This window comes from Kogia breviceps, chromosome 13 (assembly GCF_026419965.1).
Source record: "Kogia breviceps isolate mKogBre1 chromosome 13, mKogBre1 haplotype 1, whole genome shotgun sequence".
In the NCBI taxonomy this organism is placed as follows: Eukaryota; Metazoa; Chordata; class Mammalia; order Artiodactyla; family Physeteridae; genus Kogia; species Kogia breviceps.
The window spans coordinates 53,722,494-53,748,081 of record NC_081322.1 but is presented as its reverse complement, the minus strand read 5'-3'; the positions used below and the strand labels follow the sequence as shown (position 1 = coordinate 53,748,081).

General features: G+C 37.3%; 1 protein-coding gene across 17 annotated transcripts in view; it reads left to right on the top strand.

Annotated features, from left to right (window-relative positions):
* The window catches only part of TRDN (triadin), a 502,784-nt gene that overhangs the window by 358,379 nt on the left and 118,817 nt on the right, over positions 1–25,588 (top strand). For 7 of the 17 annotated variants that reach the window (XM_067010684.1, XM_067010683.1, XM_067010685.1 and 4 more), the window contains 4 exons: positions 10,232–10,273; positions 10,586–10,627; positions 12,625–12,663; positions 15,871–18,794. In XM_067010684.1, coding sequence (XP_066866785.1) covers positions 10,232–10,273; positions 10,586–10,627; positions 12,625–12,663; positions 15,871–16,010 — 263 coding nt within the window. In that variant the 3' untranslated portion in view covers positions 16,011–18,794. Of the gene's footprint in view, positions 1–9,877; positions 9,920–10,231; positions 10,274–10,585; positions 10,628–12,624; positions 12,664–15,870; positions 18,795–25,588 lie in introns of those variants that run through there. The other 10 variants (XM_067010682.1, XM_067010678.1, XM_067010672.1 and 7 more) reach the window with 9 other exon arrangements.

Below are 25,588 nucleotides of genomic sequence, written 5' to 3'. Positions count from 1 at the left end.
GGGTAGGGAACTGAACGCACCAAGGTATGGGATCAGAAGGACACAAGCAAATGATGGTTGCAAGGCAAATTTAATAACAAAGCATAGCCATATATATACCCCTAAAGCAGGGAATTTGCTTAGTCATGCCTTATCGGCATCAGCTGGTTGATTGGCTTCTCGGCTTAGTCACGCCTTATCGGCATCAGCTGGTTGATTGGCTTCTCGGCTTCTCCCTCAAAGGCACCAATTTCCCCTCCAGGGTTGCTTTTCCTAGCTTTAGAGAACAACCAGGGACTCCCAGTAACTGAGCAGGTCCCTGGAGCGATTTGGCCAAAGGCCATCTCCTTTTTTATGTTCATACTATAAAGTCCAGGATGCATACCAAGCAGAGTACAATTGGGCTCTGAGGCTTGGTCTTAATGGCGCCTTCCTCAGGGGGCAATGCTTGCCACATTTCCCCCTCTTTTATTTTTTAAAGCTTGATAATGCAATTTCAACCCGTACACCTCCTGACGAAGAGCAGCGAGACGGCCAACAATAAAGCATAATAAACAAGGTAAGGCAATTAACATCAACAATACACATGACCCCACGGTAATCAATCCTGTGAGTCCATTTTGAAACCAATGCATTGGGTTTAACCATTGAAGCTGATCCAAGAGTCCTTGAATTAATTGTTGGGGCCCGTCTTCTTGTAGATGAGCTTCTTGAATTGCTTGTATTTCTGCATTAAGTTTTTGTATGTCCAAACTAATGTGTCCATCAGTCCATACACTTAAAAAGTGCGTTTTTACTGTGTTCCAATCCCAGTCAGTTTCATTATAAGCGTGTTGAGTCACACAAATCCAAGTATATTTAGCATGGCAAATCAAACGCATTTTCCATTTTAAAGCCATAATTTGGTCTCCTAAACCTATGAGAGCATTTTTTAACTCATCAACCTCAGTTTTTAGTTGAGTATCAATATGACTTTGTAATGCTAATGCAATACTGGTATTTTTAGACAATTGATTAACATAATGTGCTTGTTGTACAGTTTTACTTAATGCTAAACCGGCGGTAGTGGCTATGGCTGTTAAAGCAGCTAAGGCTAATATGCTACATATTAATATTCCAATGAACCGTTTAGGTCTTTTTAAAGCTTCAGATAATTCTAGCCAAGCTTGCATGCTAGTACTATGATACCATGGTTCAGAAATATTTACAGGCAGCATTACATAGGAAGGTTGTTTTAACATCATAACAGAAAAAGTTCCTTTCATAGGCAGAATGCAAGTACTAAAAATACAATTCTGACAAGTTATATTATATCCTAAGGAACCAGAAGTAAACTCAATCTGTAAATCTCCTATTAGCAAGGCATATGAGGGTGTAACACAAGTAATAACCGGTTGAAAAGAATAAGACAATGCAAACTTCCCAAAATCCCAATGCTTATAAAAAACCAAACTATAATTAGTAACAGAAAGAAATTAAAATGGTACCATTATTATAATTTAAGGTGCACCAGATTTGAGAATTCAAAATCAGATTGGGGAAAATCAAAAGGAGTTTATATCTTGTAGGCAGGCAAGATGTTGCAGACAGACATCATAATTTCCAGCTGTGAAAGCCTGGAAAGCACTGGTGGACAACTCCTTCTCTTGATCACTGATCTCAGGTCGTTTCTTGGATACTTCTTGTCCCATATTTTTTTACTTCTGACTATTGCCCCGAGTTACTATGAACTTTACTATGTGGCCACACTTTCACTCTTCACTCCGGGGATTCACCTACCGAGATTCAGATGTCCCTCTTGTCAAGTCCCTGTTCGGGCACCACTTGCCGCCAGCTGTGGCGGGTCCTCAAAGTGCAGCAACAATCGACGAGAGGGGGTAGGGAACTGAACGCACCAAGGTATGGGATCAGAAGGGCACGAGCAACTGATGGTTGCAAGGCAAGTTTAATAACAAAGCATAGGGCTTCCCTGGTGGCGCAGTGGTTGAGAGTCCGCCTGCCGATGCAGGGGATGTGGGTTCGTGCCCCGGTCCGGGAGGATCCCACATGCCGCGGAGCTGCTGGGCCCATGGGCCATGGCCGCTGGGCCTGCGCATCCGGAGCCTGTGCTCCGCAACGGGAGAGGTCACAACGGTGAGAGGCCCGCGTACCATAAATAAATAAATAACAAAGCATAGCCATATATATAAAGCAGGGAATTTGCTTAGTCACGCCTTATCGGCATCAGCTGGTTGATTGGCTTCTCGGCTTCTCCCTCAAAGGCACCAATTTCCCCTCCAGGGTTGCTTTTCCTAGCTTTAGGGAACAACCAGGGACTCCCAGTAACTGAGCAGGTCCCTGGAGCGATTTGGCCAAAGGCCATCTCCCTTTTTATGTTCATACCATAAAGTCCAGGATGCATACCAAGGAGAGTACAATTGGGCCCTGAGGCTTATGAGGAGGGTCTTAATGGCGCCTTCCTCAGAGGGCAATGCTCGCCACACTTGTGTCTCTATGCCATATTTATTCTGATTAGAATGTAATCAGTTCTAATATATATATTCACTAATTATATCTCGAGCCCTATATTATTTTAACTAATCCAATGAGCTTTTATATGTTATATTTTTATTATGTTACTTTTCAAATCTTATTTGTTATTTTCACAATCTCCTATTTCTTGTCCTTATTTATAAATTTATATTCTATTTCTTAAAACATTTCATATATATTAAATTTTGAATCTGAGAATCTCAATATCTGAAGTACTTCGTGATATAAATTTGTTGTTTGTTGTTTTTTCAGACTGTTACTCATGATGGTCTTTTCTGTGTTTGGGACTTTGATTATGAGGTCCTATTTTTTTTCTTTCTCTCATTTTTATCTGACCTTATCTTTCTTTGTCTCTATTGTCCTGTCCTGCTCAACTTTTATTCCACTCCTAGCAGCTTCTTGCCATTTGAGGGGTCCTGTCTTGAAAGTCAACACTGGCTCATCAATTTCTCAAGGTCATAGGGTACCTGATGGCATCAGCACTCAGACCTCACGGTGAACACTTTATGCTCACCTGCTAATGACTGGGCAAAGTCCCTCCCAGTTTCAACTGATGATCTCAAGTTGTTCTGACTCACTTTTCAGAAAATATCTATTGGCTGTAGTAGGCTTCCCTATTTTCAGGTATCTCAGAATCCCCATTGTTTCCTCCTGCTTCCTCTCCTGCAAACACTGATACCTGGTGGGTGTTTGGCCAATTGTCCCCATTCACAAGTACTTTAGGGTTCACTCCATTTTGTAATAAATATTGTCCATGGCTTTTGCTATCTGTTTTTATGGTGGGATTTGGAGGAGATCTGAAAACTGCTGTCTTCTCAGGAGCCCCTGGGACAGTCATATGTTCATTCCACTATCTCTAACCTAATAAGGGCGCTTAGTCCCTGCACCCCCACTTTGCTCCTTGTACACTTAGTTTTTGAGTTCCAGTTTTAATATAATCACTTGTCCTCAGGATGACTTCACTTTTCATGTATCAGCAGGGTTTTGTCCCTTTTCTGGAGCAGGAGGAAGGATTCTGTTTGGAGATTCCTTTACTTCCTCTGAATCCAGCACTACAACAAAAGATGTGATTTTGTAGTTGTCGTAATTGTCTACCATAGTGTCAGAAGTATTCGTGCCTAAGAGTTTTTTTAATGTCACCCACAAATCTTGTTTTAACCAAGGTTCATGCCTTACTTTTCTAAATTAAAAAGTAAAATATCTGCTAGCCTCGTTCCAGACAGCTGTATAAAATTAAATTTGTTATTAAAATTTTACACAATCTTAATCATAGAATCCTCAATTTAATCTTCTTTCAAACCGAGCCATCCTCATCCTCAGTTAATACATAAAGACACAAACCTCTGAAAAAGGAAAACACGCCTTCTTGTGGTATATAGATGAAAACTTAATTCAGGATAAAATGATTGACTCCCTTTTTTATTGGAAGCCCCTTGGTGAAATAGAATCTTATTGGGGATCACTTGCTGCAATGGAATGTTGATGGATACTAACATCAGTGTAGTTTTTGTTAAAAAAAAAATTAGCAATGGATACATGGTAGAATTACAAAAGTCCTCACAGGGTAGTGGCTGATAACAGGGAAACTGGTTTCAGATGGACAGGGTTCCCATCATGACTTAAAAGCTTGGGTAAATTGCTTAACATCTTTGTGCTTTACTGTCTTATTTTTTTTCAATGTGAATACTGATAATAAAATTACCTAAGTGAAATTTTGGGAAGACGAAGTAAGATAAAAAAGAGTGCATAAGTGACTGGTGCATATAGTAAGTGATCATTAATTGCTATCTGTGAGGATGATGATGATAATGATGGTGATAATGATGAAAATGGGTTACTTCCCTTGTTAGAGATAGGCTTTGCTTATAAGATTTTGTGTCAAAATGGATGAAACAATGAGATAAAATAATAATTTAAAAATCTCACTTATTTGGGGGTGGACTTAAAACAATCCTACTTTTTTAGAAAATAGGTGATTAAATTCATGGAGATTTTGTTCCAGGAGAAAAAAAAAAAGGAGCACTTACTTTTGGCCAAAGACTTCTAAATAGGCACTAGCTGCAGTGCTCATCCCCTGTGATCACACCTTCTGCTAGATCCTAAAGAAAGTCTGTGTATAAGGCATAGTTGGTGAACTGTTTGTCACTGTCCATTATTAGTCTTCGGGTACCAGCAATGTGGCCACGTTCATTTACTGGTGATGGTAAGTTGTTCTGACATTGCCCTCAAAATAGTTGTGTCTTATCCTTAGAGTGACAGGACAGACACTCAGAAAGGATTGCATACTTTATTGAATACCCTTGGCTTCACTGTGTGCAAAAGTCCAAATGTGAATTGTCTCTGCATACTTTATTACTCCCTGTGGGCAATTCCACGAATCTGTGGATATTGCTCAGTGTAGCAGTTAATTTTCTTTAAAACTCATGATCATTTTAAATAATAGAATGTATAGAAGGAGCATTTCACACCTGACAGCTAAAATAGACTGGCTGTCATCTGTTGCCTTGAACTACTATAGATTAGTTGGATGTCTTGAAAAAACATAAACTCTTAGAATATAATATTCTATCAGGCTATTTACAGATAATCTATCAAAAAATCAGCTGAGAAAATAATTTGGAGCTTTCAGTATTTCTGCAGACACAAAGTGATGCTGTGAATTAGATACAGTAAGAAGAGTGAGGAAGAATACAAAAATCCATGCTAAGTTACTTTTGTGTCTGTACCTAAGGATCCTAGATGCTTACCTATGAGTATTTCCTGAAACTGCACAAATCAGAACAGATTGCCAGTAGAAATAAACATGCAGTAGCTGCTGGTACATACACATGCATTATTTAGGTAGTTTTTATTTATTTATCCTGTTTGCTAAGAGAATGCAGGGCAAACCGGGCACTACACAGGAAAAGGTTATCTGTAAAAATAAGAAAAATAAATTTAACAATCTGTGCTATCAACGTGGATTCTTTAAAATTTTCCTTCTCTCCAAATTACAATCTCTTTTAAAAAAAATAAATTTATTTATTTTTTTGGCTGTGTTGGGTCTTCATTTCTGTGCGAGGGCTTTCTCTAGTTGTGGCGAGCGGTAGCCACTCTTCATCGCGGTGCGCGGGCCTCTCACTGTTGCGGCCTCTCCTGTTGCGGAGCACAGGCTCCAGACGCGCAGGCTCAGTAGCTGTGGCTCATGGGCCCAGTTGCTCCGTGGCATGTGGGATCTTCCAAGACCAGGGCTCGAACCCATGTCCCCTGCATTGGCAGGCAGATTCTCAACCACTGCTCCACCAGGGAAGCCCCCTACAATCTCTTTTAATCTTTTCCCTTTTTTACCCACCACTACCCTCTCCTGCTCAGTTGAAGAAGCATTGCTTCTCCAAGATTTATCACTCCATGTTCCTCCTTGACTCCATCCTTTCTTGCCTCCCCTGATCTTGCTCCCTCAATCCCACATCTTCAGTTCCCACTCTGAGATCCTCTTCCCCCTGCTGACAAATTTCTTCAGATGATTCCCTTGTATAAAATGTCTCTTACTGTTTCAGTTACTGAAGCTCTTGTGCTTTGGTTCTGCTTTCATTTACAACCACACTTCTGAACTAAGTTTCCCACTAATTCTTCACCACCTCTTCGGGCTTTAATTCCATGCAATCTGAAAATTAACCCTATCAATTTCCGGAAATAGTGCTCTTTTTAAATTTTTAAAGAATTTTCTTTCTTTATGTGTCCCCATATCCCCTCCCTCTTGCATCTCCCTCCCTCCCACCCTCCCTATCCCACCCCTCTAGGTGGTCACGAAGCACCGAGCTGATCTCCCTGTGCTATGTGGCTGCTTCCCACCAGCCATCCACTTTACGTTTGGTAGTGTATATATGTCCATGACACTCTCTCACTTTCTCCCAGCTTACCCTTCCCCCTCCCCGTATCCTCAAGTCCATTCTTTAGTAGGTCTGTGTCTTCATCCCCATCTTGCCCCTAGGTTCTTCATGACCTTTTTTTTTTCTTTTTAGATTCGATATATATGTGTTAGCATACGTATTTGTTTTTCTCTTTCTGACTTACTTCACTCTGTATGACAGTCTCTAGGTCCATCCACCTCACTACAAATAACTCAATTTCATTTCTTTTTATGGCTGAGTAATATTCCATTGTATATATGCTCCACATCTTCTTTATCCATTCATCTGTCGATGGACAATTAGGTTGCTTCCATGTCCTGGCTATTGTAAATAGAGCTGCAATGAACATTTTGGTACATGGCTCTTTTTGAATTATGTTTTTCTCAGGGTATATGCCCAGTAGTGGGATAGCTGGGTCATATGGTAGTTCTATTTTTAGTTTTTTAAGGAACCTCCATACTGTTCTCCATAGTGGCTGTATCAATTTACATTCCCACCAACAGTGCAAGAGCATTCCCTTTTCTCCACACCCTCTCCGGCATTTATTGTTTCTAGATTTTTTGATGATGGCCATTCTGACCGGTGTGAGATGATATCTCATTGTAGTTTTGATTTGCATTTCTCTAATGATTAATGATTTTGAGCATTCTTTCATGTGTTTGTTGGCAATCTGTATATCTTCTTTGGAGAAATGCCTATTTAGGTGTTCTGCCATTTTTGGATTGGGTTGTTTGTTTTTTTGACATTGAGCTGCATGAGCTGCTTGTAAATTTTGGAGATTAATCCTTTGTCAGTTGCTTCATTTGCAAATATTTTCCCCCATTCTGAGGGTTGTCTCTTCCTCTTGTTTATGGTTTCCTTTGCTGTGCAAAAGCTTTGAAGTTTCATTAGGTCGCATTTGTTTATTTTTGTTTTTATTTCCATGTCTCTAGTAGGTGGGTCAAAAAGGATCTTGCTGTGATTTATGTCACAAGGTGTTCTGCCTATGTTTTCCTCTAAGAGTTTTAGAGTGTCTGGCCTTACATTTAGGTCTTTAATCCATTGTGAGTTTATTTTTGTGTATGGTGTTAGGGAGTGTTCTAATTTCAGTCTTTTACATGTAGCTGTCCTGTTTTCGCAGTACCACTTATTGAAGAGGCTGTCTTTCTCCATTGTATATTCTTGCCTCCTTTATAAAAGATATGGTGACCTGTCAAAGATAGGTGCATGGGTTTATCTCTGGGCTTTCTATCCTGTTCCATTGATCTATATATCTGTTTTTGTGCCAGTACCATACTGTCTTGATTACTGTAGCTTTGTAGTATAGTCTGAAGTCAGGGAGCCTGATTCCTCCAACTCCGTTTTTCTTTCTCAAGATTGCTTTGGCTATTCAGGGTCTTTTGTGTTTCCATAATTGTGAAATTTTTTGTTCTAGTTCTGTGAAAAATGCCATTGGTAGTTTGATATGGATTACATTGAATCTGTAGATTGTTTTGGGTAGTAGAGTCATTTTCACAATGTTGATTCTTCCAATCCAAGAACATGGTATATCTCTCCATCTATTTGTATCATCTTTAATTTCTTTCATCAGTGTCTTATAATTTTCTGCATACAGGTCTTTTGTCTCCTTAGGTAGATTTATTCCTAGATATTTTATTCTTTTTGTTGCAGTTGTAAATGGGTGTGTTTTCTTAATCTCACTTTCAGATTTTTCATTATTAGTGTATAGGAATGCAAGAGATTTCTGTGCATTAATTTTCTATCATGCTACTTTACCAAATTCATTGTTTACCTCTAGTAGTTTTCTGGTAGCATCTTTAGGATTCTCTATGTATAGTATCATGTCATCTGCAAACTGACAGCTTTACTTCTTCTTTTCCATTTTGGATTCCTTTTATTTCTGTTTCTTCTCTGATTGCTGTGGCTAAAACTTCCAAAACTATGTTGAATAATACTGGTAAAAGTGGGCAACCTTGTCTTGTTCCTGATATTAGTGGAAATGGTTTCAGTTTTTCACCATTAAGGACGATGTTGGCTGTGGGTTTGTCATATATGGCCTTTATTACGTTGAGGAAAGTTCCCTCTATGTCTATTTTCTGGAGGGTTTTTATCATAAATAGGTGTTGAAGTTTGTCAAAAGCTTTCTTTGCATTGATTGAGATAATCATATGGTTTTTCTCCTTCGATTTGTTAATATGGTGTATCACATTTTGACTACACAGTTAAATATAGTTATTATTTGATTCATCTAAGAACTGATATCTTTTAAAAATAAGTATTATTTCACTTAAAAATATCATTTAATCATTACCTGATTTATAATTGTTGAAAGGACAGTTTTAGATCACTTAATTCAGTATTTAATTGAGTTAAGCCTATATTTAATTATTTTAAAAACTAATCAGGTTGAAACTTTAATAATTCACCATAAAAAATGCTGGCAATTTTGTTTCTTTTTCCCATTTTGTTCTTTTTTTTTTTTTTTTTTTTTTTTGTGGTACGTGGGCCTCTCACTGCTGTTGCCTCTTCCGTTGTGGAGCACAGGCTCCGGACGTGCAGGCCCAGCAGCCATGGCTCACGGGCCCAGCCACTCCGTGGCACGTGGGATCCTCCCAGACCGGGGCACAAACCTGCGTCCCCTGCATCGGCAGGCGGACTCTCAACCACTGCGCCACCAGGGAAGCCCCCCCATTTTGTTCTTTTACATAGTAACATCTCTTCCTGAAGGTCACATTTCTTTCCTATTAGAGAAAATTTGTATAATAACCTATTTTATCCCTTTTGTATTTGTGGACAGCTGGTATTCAAAATCTGAATAAACAATACAAAAATGACCCTCTTTCCAATCATGACAAGTGCTAAAAAAATTTATATAAAAATTTAAAGATCATTTAATTATATTGTATTAGAATGATCTCCGACTTAAAATTACTCCCGCATTATTCCACTATGTACCTTTTAAGTAGACTGCAAAAAAGACCAAGCGATATACCTAATGCACCTGAAGAGTCATCATTTATATATTTGAGTTTTGTTCAGCTTTTAATGCCTTTTCATTGCCTTTACGATTGTCAGAAGTCAGTCAGCTAATAAAATATGTGGGCGGAGATTTTCCTCTTGATCTGCCATATGTGTATGAATTTATTTACCTCATATTCCCGAAATTCCAAAAGTGATTGTGGTTTGGGAAAGCAGTTTTAGGAGTCAGAGGAGGACAAGCATGTTTGGGAGGGTCACTGCAAGCTCTCCTTGCCCTAGCCAGACTTCGCTGGCCTGCTGACCACAGTCCTGGCACAGCATCTATTTCCTCCCCACCCTCTGCCCAAGTCAGAGAAGTTACCTTATTTGTCAGAAAGTTCTTATTCATAGAGACACTTCATGCTGAGTTTATAGATTAAGAGACCCTCTATCTCTTAAAAACCTTTAAATATAATATTTCCTCTTTGGGAAATCTGAGAAATAGATCATGAATTGATAGGTCTTTCTTTACTCTCTAGGAGAAGATTCTGAAGATGTACCAGCTTCAACGAAAGCTAAAGGTAAGATTGTTATCTTCAGTTCACTATGAGTTTTCTCTTTTAGGAGGGTCACTGCAAGCTCTCCTTGCCCTAGCCAGACTTTGCTGGCCTGCTGACCACAGTCCTAGCACAGCATCTATTTGCTCCCCACCCTCTGCCCAAGTCAGAGAAGTTGCCTTATTTGTCAGAAAGTTCTTATTCATAGAGACACTTCATGCTGAGTTTATAGATTAAGAGACCCTCTATCTCTTAAAAACCTTTAAATATAATATTTCCTCTTTGGGAAATCTGAGAAATAGATCATGAATTGATAGGTCTTTCTTTACTCTCTAGGAGAAGATTCTGAAGATGTACCAGCTTCAACGAAAGCTAAAGGTAAGATTGTTATCTTCAGTTCACTATGAGTTTTCTCTTTTAGGAGGGTCACTGCAAGCTCTCCTTGCCCTAGCCAGACTTTGCTGGCCTGCTGACCACAGTCCTAGCACAGCATCTATTTGCTCCCCACCCTCTGCCCAAGTCAGAGAAGTTGCCTTATTTGTCAGAAAGTTCTTATTCATAGAGACACTTCATGCTGAGTTTATAGATTAAGAGACCCTCTATCTCTTAAAAACCTTTAAATATAATATTTCCTCTTTGGGAAATCTGAGAAATAGATCATGAATTGATAGGTCTTTCTTTACTCTCTAGGAGAAGATTCTGAAGATGTACCAGCTTCAACGAAAGCTAAAGGTAAGATTGTTATCTTCAGTTCACTATGAGTTTTCTCTTAAGTCTGCAATATTTTTTCTGTCTGTTTTATTTAACTATTCTTGATCTGGTTTTCAGCTTTACCTAAGCAATGTTTAGAGGTAGACTTATTTGTAAACAGACAGTCTTTGTACATTATTTGGAAAACATATATATATATCCATATATTGAAGGCTAACTGGACACTGATTTATTTACAAGTAATTATTGAATAATTTGTTAGCCAATCTGTTTACAAGAGCAGTATTTCAAAATTATCGTTTCACCAAGGATTGGGGAGATGTTACTTGACAGCAGGAAGTTCACATAAATGTTCAATTATGAGATTGATGTGTTTATTAAGAAAAATTAAGATAACTTGACTATACTGGCAACAATAGCATAGAGGAAAGATGGAAGGAAGGAAGGAAGGAGGGGAGGGAGGGAGGGAGGAAGACAGATCTCAAAGCTCAGAAAAATTTGCTACAAGCAGATACATGACCTTAGGCGAGTATTTCCAGAACTAAATTTCCTCATCTGTATTGTAAAGTTTTCAACTAATTTAATTTAATTCATTTTTTTCCTGAAGGGATTCCTAGCTTCCTAGTTTGACTTGTTATATGATAGATATTTGCTGTTCTACTTTGAGACTTGCCTGTGGACAATTAGAGTTTGCCTAAGAGGTGTTCTTGTCATCAAAATATAAGTTTTGTGGCAGTGTCTGGAATTAATTAACAGTGTGGAAAATAGCACTTTGAGAAAAGACACAAGAGAATAGTTTTCTGATTCTTATGAAATGATTTACACTCGTCTTAAGATATTTTTGAACACTAAAATTTTTAGATTTTTTTAAAAATTGAATTATTACGAACTATAACTTTTAATATTTTTTTAAATTTCTAGACCATAGGCTTCTCAAACAATTTTATACACAAATGATTTGGAAAGCTTGTTAAAATGAAATAAGTTGAGGTTGGGGACCAAGAACTGTATTTATATCAGTTTCCCCAAGTGATGCTGAAACTACTGGCACATTGATCACACTTTGAGAAGGAAGATTTTTTGTTTGTTTGTTTGTTTTTGTTTTTGCATTACGCGGGCCTCTCACTGTTGTGGCCTCTCCCGTTGCGGAGCACAGGCTCCGGACGCGCAGGCTCCGCGGCCATGGCTCACGGGCCCAGCCTCTCCACGGCATGTGGGATCTTCCCGGACCGGGGCACGAACCCACATTCCCTGCATCAGCAGGCGGACTCTCAACCACGGCACCACCAGGGAAGCCCGAGAAGGACGTTTTTCGAACTCATGTAGAATTTGATGAAATCTAAAACCAATGAAGCACACACACACACTCATATCTTAACATTTCAGAGTTTTACGGGAAACTTGCAAAAGTTCATCTGTGGACACCAGTTAAGAACTTCTAACCTGGGAAAGGGGGTTCAAATGGATAGTGTCAAATTATCCTTTGTTAGATATACACATGGTACATATCACTCAAGCAAAAGAGTCCTTGAATCACAAGAGAAAAGGAAAGGATACAAAATACTAGCCTGCTGCTATTCTTTCAGGACAAGGATGATCATTAAAACTTATGTCTCTCACAAATTTAAAATTATTTTGACTAAAATGTTTGTTTCATAGCCATATTCCATCCTTACCATATTATAACTCTGAACATCAAAAACCTCTTCTGAGAAAGGAATGGGTGTCAGCTAGCCCTCCATTAACATCAGGACCAGTTTCTATCTAACAATTGCCTGTAACATTTCCCATTCTTTTCTTTCATTGCCTCCTCTCCTATTCCTAGCTCTTACCTACTAAATTTTGTAGTCAAAGCCTGAACAGAATCTGAATAAGAACCTAGAGTATATTCTAAGGAGGGCAAGTAGCTCCTGTTTCTTTCGTACTGTGCATTTTTTAGACATTTTTCAGTTCCCTAAAATTTGTATAATAGCTGTGAATGTACAAGTTATTTACTTTCATATTTTTGTATCTACTAGAAGAAGCTGAAGATGTGTCTTCCACAAAGAAACAAAAAAGTAAGTTTTTAAAAAAAGATTAAAACTACTTAGGCATTCTGTAGATGGTATATATAAATTGAAACTTTAGACTCCCTTAAGAAGACCAGTATTAGAAGAAAAAGATTTTTAGCACAGACATGAAGAATAACATTAAAGTAGGTCTCATATTTCAAAGAGAAGTTCTGTATTTTTTTTTGCGTCAGGCAAGGGGCACATATTTGGAGGAATTACAAAGTAATGATGGAAGTGGCACTTATTGCAAACCATTCTACACAGCTCTGATCCTAAGCACTCCAAGTGAATCTGTGCTTAAATGCGTGCTACTGTCTACTTTATAAAAAGATAGCTGAAGTGATATGCTGAAATTTTTTATATCAAAAAGAAAAAAATGTAGAAATAGGTCTCAGCAATTCAATTGCTTAGAAACTCATACTAAGAATGAAAGTTCATTTGGATTGTTCTCGATATATGGCAGGCTCTTAATATTCAATCTTTGGGATCGTTGATTTTAGAATGCAATCAATATTCATATGCAGTTACAAAATTCAATGTCCAAGATTCTCATAATTTCAGTACTTCTAAATTAGTTATTTTTCTTCAGATGGTAAAGCAATATATCTTGAATTCACATATGCATAAAAGTCATTGCTGGACAGACTAAAGGAAGCAATTTTTAAAATAGGTGTAGGGCTTCCCTGGTGGCGCAGTGGTTGAGAATCTGCCTGCCAATGCAGGGGACACGGGTTCGTGCCCCGGTCCGGGAAGATCCCACATGCCGCGGAGCGGCTGGGCCCGTGAGCCATGGCCACTGAGCCTGTGCATCCGGAGCCTGTGCTCCGCAACGGGAGAGGCCACAACAGTGAGAGGCCCGCGTACCACAAAAAAAAAAAAAAAAAAAAAAGGTGTAACCTAAGTTTGCTTTACATAATGCTTTTAAAGTAAAGAATAGACATTTTTCTGAGGAAATGACGTCAATAATGTTCTCTGGGTTTTACAATGTTTCTTAGATGTATTTCTGAAGGAAATTACAAAAATGCCCTGTATAATAGAAAATGCCTCCTGTTCTGTATTAATACTTGAATTATTGAACAAATATTAAGTGCCTACTATGTTCTAAGCACCATTTAGATGCTGGGGCTTCTGCAACAGATAAGAGGGATACTCATTATAACCCTTCATATAATCAGGTTGTGTGGAATATAAAGAAACAAGCAGTTTTCATACTTTCAGATATGGTTGCAAAATCCATAAAGTCAATCTGGGCATGTTTTTGATTTATATAGCAATGCTTTACCAATTGTTAACCTACACTTAACAAATTGTGGCTTTATCACATAACACTCAAAATCTCTTATTTCATAAATAAATATTAAAACATAATGAGATAGGTGGATTATATTAATGTCAGTTTCCTGGTTGTGATATTATAGTTTTGCAAAGAAGTTAACCATTGGGGAAAGTTAGGTGAAGGATACATGGGCTCTCTCTGCATTATTTCTTATAACTGTATGCGACTCTACAATGATCTCAAAATAAAAGGTTTAATTAAAAAGAAGTAAATAAATAAAATAATTCCATTATTTTAGTTAAACAAAGTACCAAGGTATCAAGTACTTTAAGTTCATTTGGGAATTTACTGTAGCAAAACAATATTTTCTATTTTCATCTTACCATGAAGCAGTTCTATAGTTTGATCTTCATGAGCCTTTTTTTTTTTGGCGGTACGCGGGCGTCTCACTGTTGGGGCCTCTCCCGTTGCGGAGCACAGGCTCCAGATGCGCATGGCTCACGAGCCCAGCCGCTCTGCGGCATGTGGGATCTTCCCGGACCGGGGCATGAACCCATGTCCCCTGCATCGGCAGGCGGATTCTCAACCACTGCACCACCAGGGAAGCCCTTCCATGAGCCTTTCATATAAGATCTAGAATAGGCAGCTATGATGATATTTTCACTAATAACTGACATCAATAAAATAAATGTCAGAACAGTGCCTACAGATCAGAAGGTTCAGCTGGAAAGTAGCCTGTTGTTGATGGACTCTTCCCCTTTTAGTACTGGTGCTGCTGTTTACTGCCATCCTTCTGTGTAACCGTCCAACCCCCAGGGGGGAGCAGTGTTGTGTTCCTGCCTCTGTCTGAGGCTAGAACAAAATAGAAAACAATTCTGGGTGAGATAGAGTGGAAAGGAGAACTAAACTCAAGATTTCTCCAAACTGTTTTCATCACTGAAAACCCAATGATTAAAGTCAGCTGACATCATGGAGGATGAAATCAGAATAATCCCTTGTTGCTTCCCTTGGCTTCTTTCTACCCACACTTTGCTTTATTCTACTTCCTAAGCCCTTAGGCTCACATGGATTTGGCCAGCACGCCCCTCACCCCCATATCCCACATACTGCTAGCTGCAATTGTCATTCTCTTTCCTGGCCATCTGCAAGAAGTCTGTGGTTGGTGGACAGTATGCAAATGGATAGGATGGACCACACTGAAGAGTCAGTAGGGGTCCATCATGGTGAGGAGGGGCTAAACTCACCGTCTCTTAACAAAACAGCTACCGGGGAGCCTCGGCTCACTGGGCTCAGAGCTCATGCTGTATCCAATGTGCACACTGCCTCGCTGGGCTTTAACTCCTTTCCTGTGTTGTTTTCTACTCTGACAACAGAGCTGCTACCTGGAGGCACTGCCCTAAAGAGTAACTGTGCCATCCCAGGAGAGTGCTTGCCTCCAGAGTAAGGGCAAGTAGAAAACCTCAAGACTTTACGAATCACAAGGCTCTCTGTGGTGTTATTAACACACACACACACACACACACACACACACACACACGAGTTGGTTACTTTGCATATTGATAAGCTCATGTTTTGAAACCTGTTACTACATAACAGCTTTTCCAAATACTGTGCTCATCCTCGATTCCTATAAACTAACTACTTTGACTTTCTATGCCAGGCTTCTTTTATTATCATTTTAATAATGGCTTACTAAAAGCCAGGAAGGATTTCAAGTGGCTCACATTTATGAACTTATTTAATTTCCACAATATTTCTGTGAGGTTTTTTGTTGTTGTCTTGATTTTACATGTGAAGAACTTGCTGGTTGTTGCCAAGGCTATCTGGCTGGAGAACCCATGTCCATATGTATTGTATTAGACTGCCTCACAGTGTTTTACCTCTGTTCCTAATCACATTCTACTTGTTTTAATAAATCATCATCCTCTATGCTTTAGGCCCCATCAGCTTCTTCCAGTGTGTATACTTGGATGGATACAATGGCTATGGGTTTCAGTTTCCTGTCACGCCTGCACACCACCCTGGAGAGAGCTCTGGCCAACCACGTTCTCCAGGACAGAAGCAACAAGGACAATAAGACACATATATACAGCCCTTACGAGTGCTTTAAGACTTTGAAAATAGGATCTTCTGTTTGTCCAGAGTGGCACATGCAATTGAAATCATATAGTCTGGGGAATTTCTTTGACACTGTTTCACTCTTCTGTCTGGTGTAGAAAGAAAGAGTGAGCAAAGGGACTGAATGATAAGTAGACAAGATGGAGGGTCTGGCGCTCAAGAATCTCTCATTGGTTTGTTGCTGGGTGTGAGTACTTATGTTTTTCTATTTCCACTCACTGTAGGGTTGTTCACAAATTAAGTTAAATTTTACTTAATAATGGTCTTTTAAACATAATTGACACAATGACATTTCTGGCTTCAGTTAGATATTTACTTTTAAGTGAAAACACGGACTATGCTATAAGTTTAAAGGGTATAGGAGCTTATACAAAAGCTGCTCTTTTGCATCATGTAGGTATCTAAATGCAATTTACCCAGTAAGCTGATGTTTAATAGTTTTTTCTAAACATCTTTATTGGAGTATAATTGCTTTACAATGGTGTGTTAGTTTCTGCTGTATAACAAAGTGAATCAGCTATATGTATACATATATCCCCATGTCCCCTCCTTCTTGTGTCTCCCTCCCACCCTCCCTATCCCACCCCTCTAGGTGGTCACAAAGCACCGAGCTGATCTCCCTGTGCTATACAGCTGCTTCCCACTAGCTATCTGTTTTACATTTGGTAGTGTATATATGTCCATACCACTCTCTCACTTCGTCCCAGCTTACCCTTCACCCTCCCCGTGTCCTCAAGTCCATTCTCTACATCTACGTCTTTATTCCTGTCGTGCCCCTAGGTTCTTCAGAACCATATTTTTTAGATGTTTAATAGTTTGATTTGATTTCTGTCGATCTCTATTTTAGTTGTGACTATGCTCTAAATATGAGTAACAGTTGTGCCAAAGAATTCTTTAAGTTCCTTGTGATGCTCTTTTAGAGCTCAAAGTATCTCTGACCTTTAGACATGATAAGATGGAGTAGAAATGTTTGATGAATCTTATCTCTAAGATTTGTCTTGAATTACTATTAGGACATTCACTCCAGTGGAAATACACCATCCAATTAGGCAAGTCTGGTGAATCATTTGTTTAAGTATAAGCAAATGAGATGTAGAATTGTCAGATTTCTCCAGACTGTGCCCTAGTGAAAATGTCACCTGGGTGAAATTTTAGATCAGTCACTAAATTTGGGTGACAGATACAAGAGTATTTTCGTTTCACTTTAATAGGATCATTCTATGGAGTTAAACGGGTTTTATTTCTCAAAACAGAAAAATATGAATGTCATTAGAGGTGAAGGAATACGTTTTAACCATAAGTGCTTCATGAGATGTCTTACTTATTTTTTAGGTAATTGGTTACCAGTGTCAATGAAATGAATGACAATCTTTAACTTATTTTGATGATGCATCACTGGGAATAACTACTATAGTTTTGCCATCCTTTTGTCTCCCAGTGATATAAACGCTTGTGTTTTTTACCACATTTTTCTATCAACTCTAAAAGTCATGCCAGGGAATTCCCTGGTGGTCCAGTGGTTATGACTCTGTACTTCCACTGCAGGGGGGAAGGGTCCCATCCCTGGTCGGGGGACTATGATCCCGCGTGCTGTGTGGCGTGGCCAAAATAATTAAATAAATAAAAGTGGAAGTCATGCCACCGTGACCTTTATCGTATTTACAGTTGCAATTCAACTGATGACACATTAACTCAGGAAATAAATTGAGTTATTCTTTCTGGCTTTATAATTATCTTCAGCAAAGTCTGAAGTAGCTAGAGCCGACACTAGCCAAGTCATTTATTTTCAAGGACTGCTACTAAGTTCTTTAGGTCCAAGATGTAGAACTCTGTTTCACTAGAATATCATTAAGGTAGGGCATCGGTAACATGTTAATTATTAATAATGAATTTTCAGTGACTTTTGTGAAAAGTTGATCTTGGCCACAGGCTGGTGGACCTAACTTACACCACAAAAGCCAATGGTACAATGAACCAAGATTAATGACACTCCTTATGCGGGGTGTCTAGAAGTGTGTAACTTCAGTACTGACCAGATGGTACTATCCTGTAAAGCCTCTTCATGTAATAATGAAAACTTGTGGAAAGGACAGTGGATGAAGTTTATTGCTCAACTGCTGCCCCAGCTTGTCCAGTTTAATGACTAAAGGAATAGAGAGCAAATATGACAGTTTTCTCAATTTCATAGAGAAGAATGGTTTCATTCTTTTCCTTCAGTGACTATTGAGCATTTACTCTTTCTAGGGCACTGTGTTAGGCACTGGACTATATAAGAAAGATATCAGAGATACATTCTTTTCCCAGTGCTATCCTGACACAATATGTGGCCTTGGAAAATTTGCTAAACATACTGCGCTTGTTTCCCTGTGTGTAAAATAGGGATTTCAGGACAAACAACCTTATACCTCACAGATGTACTGTGGACACTGACAAAATATCTTAATATAGATATGACATAAAAAGAATTTTCTGAAATAATACTTTTGGATGTGGCACTACTTTTCCCTCTGAGTGCATTTCTATATTATTTTGTTTCTTTCACACTCATTATGAATGATAAAAAAATAAAATATGACAATTTCTTGTAATTAGAATTAGACAAATGAATTATGATGTTAACGATATTAATAATAATTGTTAAGGTTTATCTGCTTAAAGTTACAATGATAATAGCACATGAAAAATATTAACTAAACTCTCATCTGTTCGTACGAGTCCATCAAATAAAGTATTTCTAGTCCTTTCTTGTTTGTGCTTTACATTTTAAAAGGAAAAGATAAATGGTTGGTTAAAGTCATTGTCTTTATTAGTTCACTCATAATTCATGTCATATTGGTCATGAATATGTAAGTAGTTAATAACTGTTTCAGTTCTTCATTTTGTCTAATTGGTATGAGCTACCCATCCCAACTCTTTACTCTGCCCCACACTTTACCTCTTATTAATAGATGAAGATCTATAGAAAATAAATAACTACCTAAGGTTTTAAATTTACGTTTAGTTTTCATAAAGCCTGATAATGGGGCAAGGCTTTTTCAAAATAATTCCCATGAAAAGTGCTGGTATATTGTTTCCTTCTGGTACATCCCTGTCAAAACTCCTCATGGAAATATTGTAGAAACTAAAACTGTATACTGAGGGACTCATATTATTTCTTTGAGTTATTTTACTGGAAAAATCAGAGAGAATAGCCAATATTATTGCTGATTGAAAACTCAGAGACGATCTAGCCCAACTGGCAATAACAGAAAACAAACCTAGTCCCTATAGAAATGCATAAATTTGCCCAGTCACTGACCGTGTCAAAGCCAGGCCTAGAACATGAGTCTACTAGCTCCCAAATGCCTTTAACTTTGTCCTTAGGGTGCTATTACAAATCTTGGCTAGTTTATCCAGCATCTCAAATTTTATTTTTAAATTATAATCGGTGTTAGAAATGTAATCCTGTGTGCAAAGACTTGCTTTTTTCTACATGAGAGCCTACAAGGACCTTAAGAGTTTCATTCATTTGCTTTAGAGATAAAGAAACTGAATCTCAAAGATGTTAGGTGACGTGCCAAAGGGATTGCTAGCTAGTAACAGAACTAGATTGAGAACCGGAATCTTCTGCTTTCTAATCCGCTGCATATAACCCATCCGGTGTGACTCCATATAAGTATCCACCATCATCAACTTCCTATGTAATTTACACACTCATTAAGATGTGGAAACTCAGCACAATTTTCCAGGAACAGGCTTTCAGACAACACTCTTTGCCCTACTCCTTTCAGGCCAATACTGCTGCTACCCTGTACCTGTTCCCCTTCAATAATCATATATGTCCATAAAACATTTAGAAATTCCTGTGGATGCTTCCCTTTGTGTATAAAAATAGTTTTATTTTTCCACACAGTTTAACTGTAAAAAAGTCAAAAGTCACTGAAAGACCCCAAATAAAAAGAAAACAACTTTCTTTAATCTCAATGCATCCAAAGATGCAGGTTAACAAAATAAGTAAGAAAAACAGATGCTAACAAAAACACGTTTAGACTCTAAAGGAAAGCTCAAAATAAATGATGAATTAGTGCATATTAATAATTGAGTCATACAAATTTCAGAAGAAGTGCATGTTAATAAAGTGGTAATAGCAAAAAAATATTGGTTTCTCACACAGCCATGTTCAGTTCCAGGCCATGTGCCCTCTTCAAGATCATCAATTTCTGAGTCAATTCTCCATGTTGAAATTTTAGCAAGAACTAACTGCTTGCATTAGGGCATTAGGGTATTTTACTTTTTTCCCCCCACTGCATCCAAAGCTCTCTTAAATAAGTTAATAAGAGGTTGGGATCCCTCTGAATAGGAAGGATCCCTCAGGATCTCTCTGAGTAGAGTTTCCAGGTCAGATGTGTTTTCACAACAAGTCTGCTGTGGTAGAGAGCCCTGTGGCCTAAGGGTCTTCAAACTTGAGGTCAGATTCTAATTCTAGAGTAACTCTGGTCATTCATCTCCTCTGTTCCCCAGTTCTTCATCTCGAAATGAAAATAAATGTTCCTGCCACACAAGGTCATTCATCTTTGGTGAGGAAAGTTACAGGAAAGTACCTTGGAAAGTAATATTGTTAAGACCTTTCAAACTCCTTCTGGTTTTGTTATTAAATGGTCCAGCTATGCTCTGAACTGGAGACCTAGCGTTGCTAAGTGTCATGAGCTAAAGCAGCAAATGAAAGCCAGACCAGCATGAGCCAAACACAAAAATGGGAACATCACCACTGGCAAAAAAATTTTTACTTTAAAAAAATTCACTGTTTTGTGTTCTTTTCATGGAGCTGCTATAAATCAGTGACAGCAGAATATCCTTCAAACCATTGAATCAGAACCCACGGAGCTTGTAAGATATCTGCGAAAAGGTAGTGCTCTGAATGTAAAGCTGAGACAGAACACCAATTGACTCTTGTACCCTAGACACTGCCACAGAATTGAACATTTGTTAGAATGTCTGAAGGTGTTTCAGCAATGTAAGTTAGTGAAGGCAGTGTCAAAATAAATACTACTGCATCTTAAAACAATTAACATATGTCTTGGCTTAGAGAAGAACTCTCTCCCTCTCATATTCAGAATTCAATGGCAAATCATTTGTATATTTGTGTATATTTGATGCCATCATGGACAGAGTTGGGATGATCTGAAAGGAAAGTAAAATAGTGCCTCCTTTTTAAAGGAGGCACTATTTTATAGAAAAGACAGCTCTGAATTCCAGCAATTTTGAGGGACAAAGGTAGCAAACAATTCAATTTTTTCATCTTTGGAACATCTATGCATGAAAAAGTATTTTTAAAATTGGGAATACATTAATGTTGCTCAAAGTCAAAATGGTATTAAAGGTATACATTGAAAGTATCATCTCCCCCCATCCTTGCTTCAGTTTCCCATCCACTCCTTTACTTCCCACAGCTAATCACATTGACAGATTCTTGTGTATTCATCCTATGAAAATACAAATGTAAACTAATACATGTTCTCATTTTGATACTTCTCTTACACAAAGAGTACATATCAGAAACATTGTTCTGTACCTTCCTTTCTTCATCTAATTTATCTTCAATTATTTGTTTATGTCAGTATATACAGAGCTTCCTTATTAATGTAGACAGATATAGTTAGATAGATGTATTTTATGCACACATCTTGAGTGGAGCTGGAGGCATCTATGAAACCACCACTCAGGTCAAGATATAGAACCTTAACAGTGCCGCAGAAGCCTCATTCATATCTCATCAAGTTAACATCCCCTGGATAACCACTATTCTGACTTTATCATCAAAGACATGTCTTGACTGTTTTGACCTTCATATAAATGAAATCATAAATTATGCAACTTTATATCCAGTTTCTATTCTATGTAATTATCATTACACAGGTTAGACTCATTCATATTGTTATTGTTTACATTGTAAAGAAGCAGTTTATTCATTTTCATTGTTTTATAGTATTCATGTATGTATATACCAAAGAATTTATTTCTACATTCTATTGTGGGTGGGTATTTGGACATCTCCAGTTTCTGTCCAGTGTAATAGCACTGCTATAAATATCCTTGTTAGTTTCTTATATTGCATACATATATACATGGGTGGGGGGGTTATAGCTCAGAGGTGAATTGTTGACTTATAGAGTATGTGAATGTTCATTTTTAGTAGATAATCCCAAACAGTTTTCTAACTGGTTATAACAGTTTGCACTCCAACAACAGAGTATGAAATTTCCAGCTACCTCAATCCTTGCTTACACTTGCTATTGTCATTTTGTTCATTTTAACTTGTAGTGGGTATGTAGTCATACATCATCACTCTTGTAAATTGGATTTCTCTGATGACCAATGAGGTTGAGAACTTTTAATATATTTATCGATCATTTGGAAATCCTCTTTTATATAAAACTTGCTTAAATTTTGTGGACTTTTGTTAAGTAGATTTTTGTCTTTTTTTTTAAAGGAATACCTTTGGCTTCACATAGATCTAGTTTTGAGTTTTCATATTTTCTTTGTTTCCACGTTTTGCTGAAGATACAAGAGTTTGGACCTTTTTAGTTGTTTCATTTATTTTGTTCTCATAGTTGTTCCATGTAGTTTCCACGAAGTGGCAAGATTTGGAACTCAGCATACACCATGTTTGTATTAGAACCAGAATAACATTCATGTAAAGAAAATAAAATTATTTTTGAAACTAGAAAATAAATTGAATTAAATTGACAGTTCTAAATGGCAGTACTCTATTGATAATGCCAGTATAGTGTTAAGTTTTTTGATGACTGAAATATAATGCACAGACTTTTATAATTAATAATCATTTGTTTCTTTTCAAGTTAAGTTTCATTTGGTGTGGATGAGGAAATTAAGCAAACTTTTTTGAGAGATGAAGAAATTTTAATTTGTAACTGTTAACTTTCTTTAATTCTGAGGATGGTTAGGCAAAGATTTTCCAATAGGTCATTTTGAATAACAAAAGTCTGGTGCCTACATTTCAGATATCTGGAAATAATGCCCACTTTTAATCTCATTATGAGTCATATAAAAATATTTTAAAGAAATCAAAAGGTCATGATTCACATCATTAACACCCTCAGCTTTAAAACTGCACCTTTGACGTAAAGCAGTCTTTAGTTCTTCTTAGTTCAAAGGAATCTTTGCTTGAAATTGGTGACAAATCCCATTCACATTTCATTTTATTCAGTTCCATTAGAGCTTGTAACTAACCCCTTGTCTAGTGAGGAAAGAACTTATCACATGGATGCCTAAAATGACTTAGCTAGACCTCTTACCTCTGCTAAAGCTGTTCAAAATGAAAAGGCTGAAAATGACTTAAATCCATGTTGTTAATATCCATCTTACTGAAATTTGCAATTATAAATCCAATTACAGAGTATTTTTTCATCTGTTGAGTGGGAATTGGTAAATGTTATTTGTCTCATTGGTTATTTCCTATTACTTTCTACTACAACATTATGCTAAAACAGAATAAAAATAAAGCATATTTATTGTGATGATTGCTTAGAGCACATTTTGAAAAATAATATAGAAATCGTGCTTTACATTTTGTGTAAAATGGCCAAAAATAGCACATTTTATATAAAATGGAATGTCTACAGTAGAAAATGGGACCACAACATAGTTACATTTTCTGTAATTTAATTTCAGTGGTACCACCTTTAGTCAAGTAATGAGCAGCCTTTTGAAAGAGAGAAAATAATTTTGAAACAGAGTGAAAGATTTTTTATTCTTTGATTACCAGGCCAATTTTTTGGTATATAAAGATACTTTTCACGTATCTAAGAGGATTAAACTCAAACCAGATTAAAATAATTACAATCTTTCCATAGTAGATTAATAATAGAATATATTAGTAATTAAATTAATAATCAAAAGAATCAAGATACTAGCTGATAGTTAATGAGGAGTTTGTTTTGTAAATGAAACATCAACTTGATAATGACAGGAACAAGTAACTTTGTCTTTCAGAAATGATTGGTTATGTTAAATTTTTAAAAAATGAATGTTTAAGAAACTTGCTTATTATGCATTTCTTTTTTAAAAAATATTTGTTTGGTTGTGCTGGGTCTTAGTTGCAGCAGGTGGGTTCCTTATTTGTGGCTCCAGGGCTCTTTAGTTGTGGCTCACAAGCTCCTTAGTTGTGGCATGTGAACTCTTAGTTGCAGCATGCATGTGGGATCTAGTTCCCTGACCAGGGATCGAACCTGGGTCAACTGCATTGGGAGCTTGGAGTCTTATCCACTGCGCCACCAGGGAAGCCCCTGTATTTCTTACTTATAAAATAATATTGATTTGAAAAACAATAAGTAGTTATGAATAGCTTTAAATGCCTAGAGAAAAATATTGTGAGTATAGAAACTTTGAACGTGAAGAGATAAACCAGTAATTTGACAAACAGGATAAAGTTCAGAACAGTTTATTGATTTGCCTAAGATCACAAGCTTGTTCCAAGCAGAACTGAAATGTGATGTGATTTTTGATAGCATATAGCTAGCAAAATGAAAATCAAGTGATCTACCTAATTTTACTTTCCACAATAATATTAATTTAATGATATGAGTATGATTAAAAATTTGCTATATTTTATAAAATTTGTTATTAAAACCAATTATTTATATTGTGCTTAAGATGTTCACTGCTGGGAATTCCCTGGAATTCCAGTGGGTAGGACTCAGCGCTCTCACTTCCGGGGTTCGATACCTGGTTGGGGAACTAAGATCCTGCATCCCACATGCCACACCAGGCAGCCAAATAAATAAATAAATAAAATTTCTTCAGTTTCTTCTGTTACATTTACTGTTGTTCCCTTCTGTTAAATAATTAAATGATATGTTCTTTATTTTAAACTTTAAGACAAGGACCACTGTAGTGTTTTTTTATTGGTCACAATTGTGCATTTTTCTTAAATAATCTTGCAGATAGGAGCCCTCAGTCAAGCGGTATTTTGCAATAGCGTGAGTGTGAGGAAGATAGCCATGCCTATCTAATAACCCGCTTGTGATGAAACTTCAAGTTGCGCTGAAACTCACTCCAAAATAAGGAAATGTTATGTCAACATTTGGAAGATAAGTTGTTTTATTTTTAAAATCTTTTTGGAGCCTTCTTTTTTTCTAATTTTTATTTTATATTGGAATATAGTTGATTAACAATGCTGTGTTAGTTTCAGGTGTACAGCAAAGTGATTCACTTATACATATACATGTATCTATTCTTTTTCAAGTTCTTTTCCCATTTAGTTTAATACAGAATACTGAGCAGAGTTCCCTGTGCTGTACAGTAGGTCCTATTGGTTATCTATTTTAAATATAGTAATGTGTATATGTCATTCCCAAACTTCCCATTTATCCCCCCCCCCACCTTTCCCCTTTGGTAACTATACGTTTGTTTACTATGTCTGTGAGTCTGTTTCTGTTTTGTAAATAAGTTCATTTGTATCATTTTTTTTAGATTCCACATATAATGATATCATATGATATTTGTCTTTCTCTGTCTGACTTACTTCACTTAGTACGA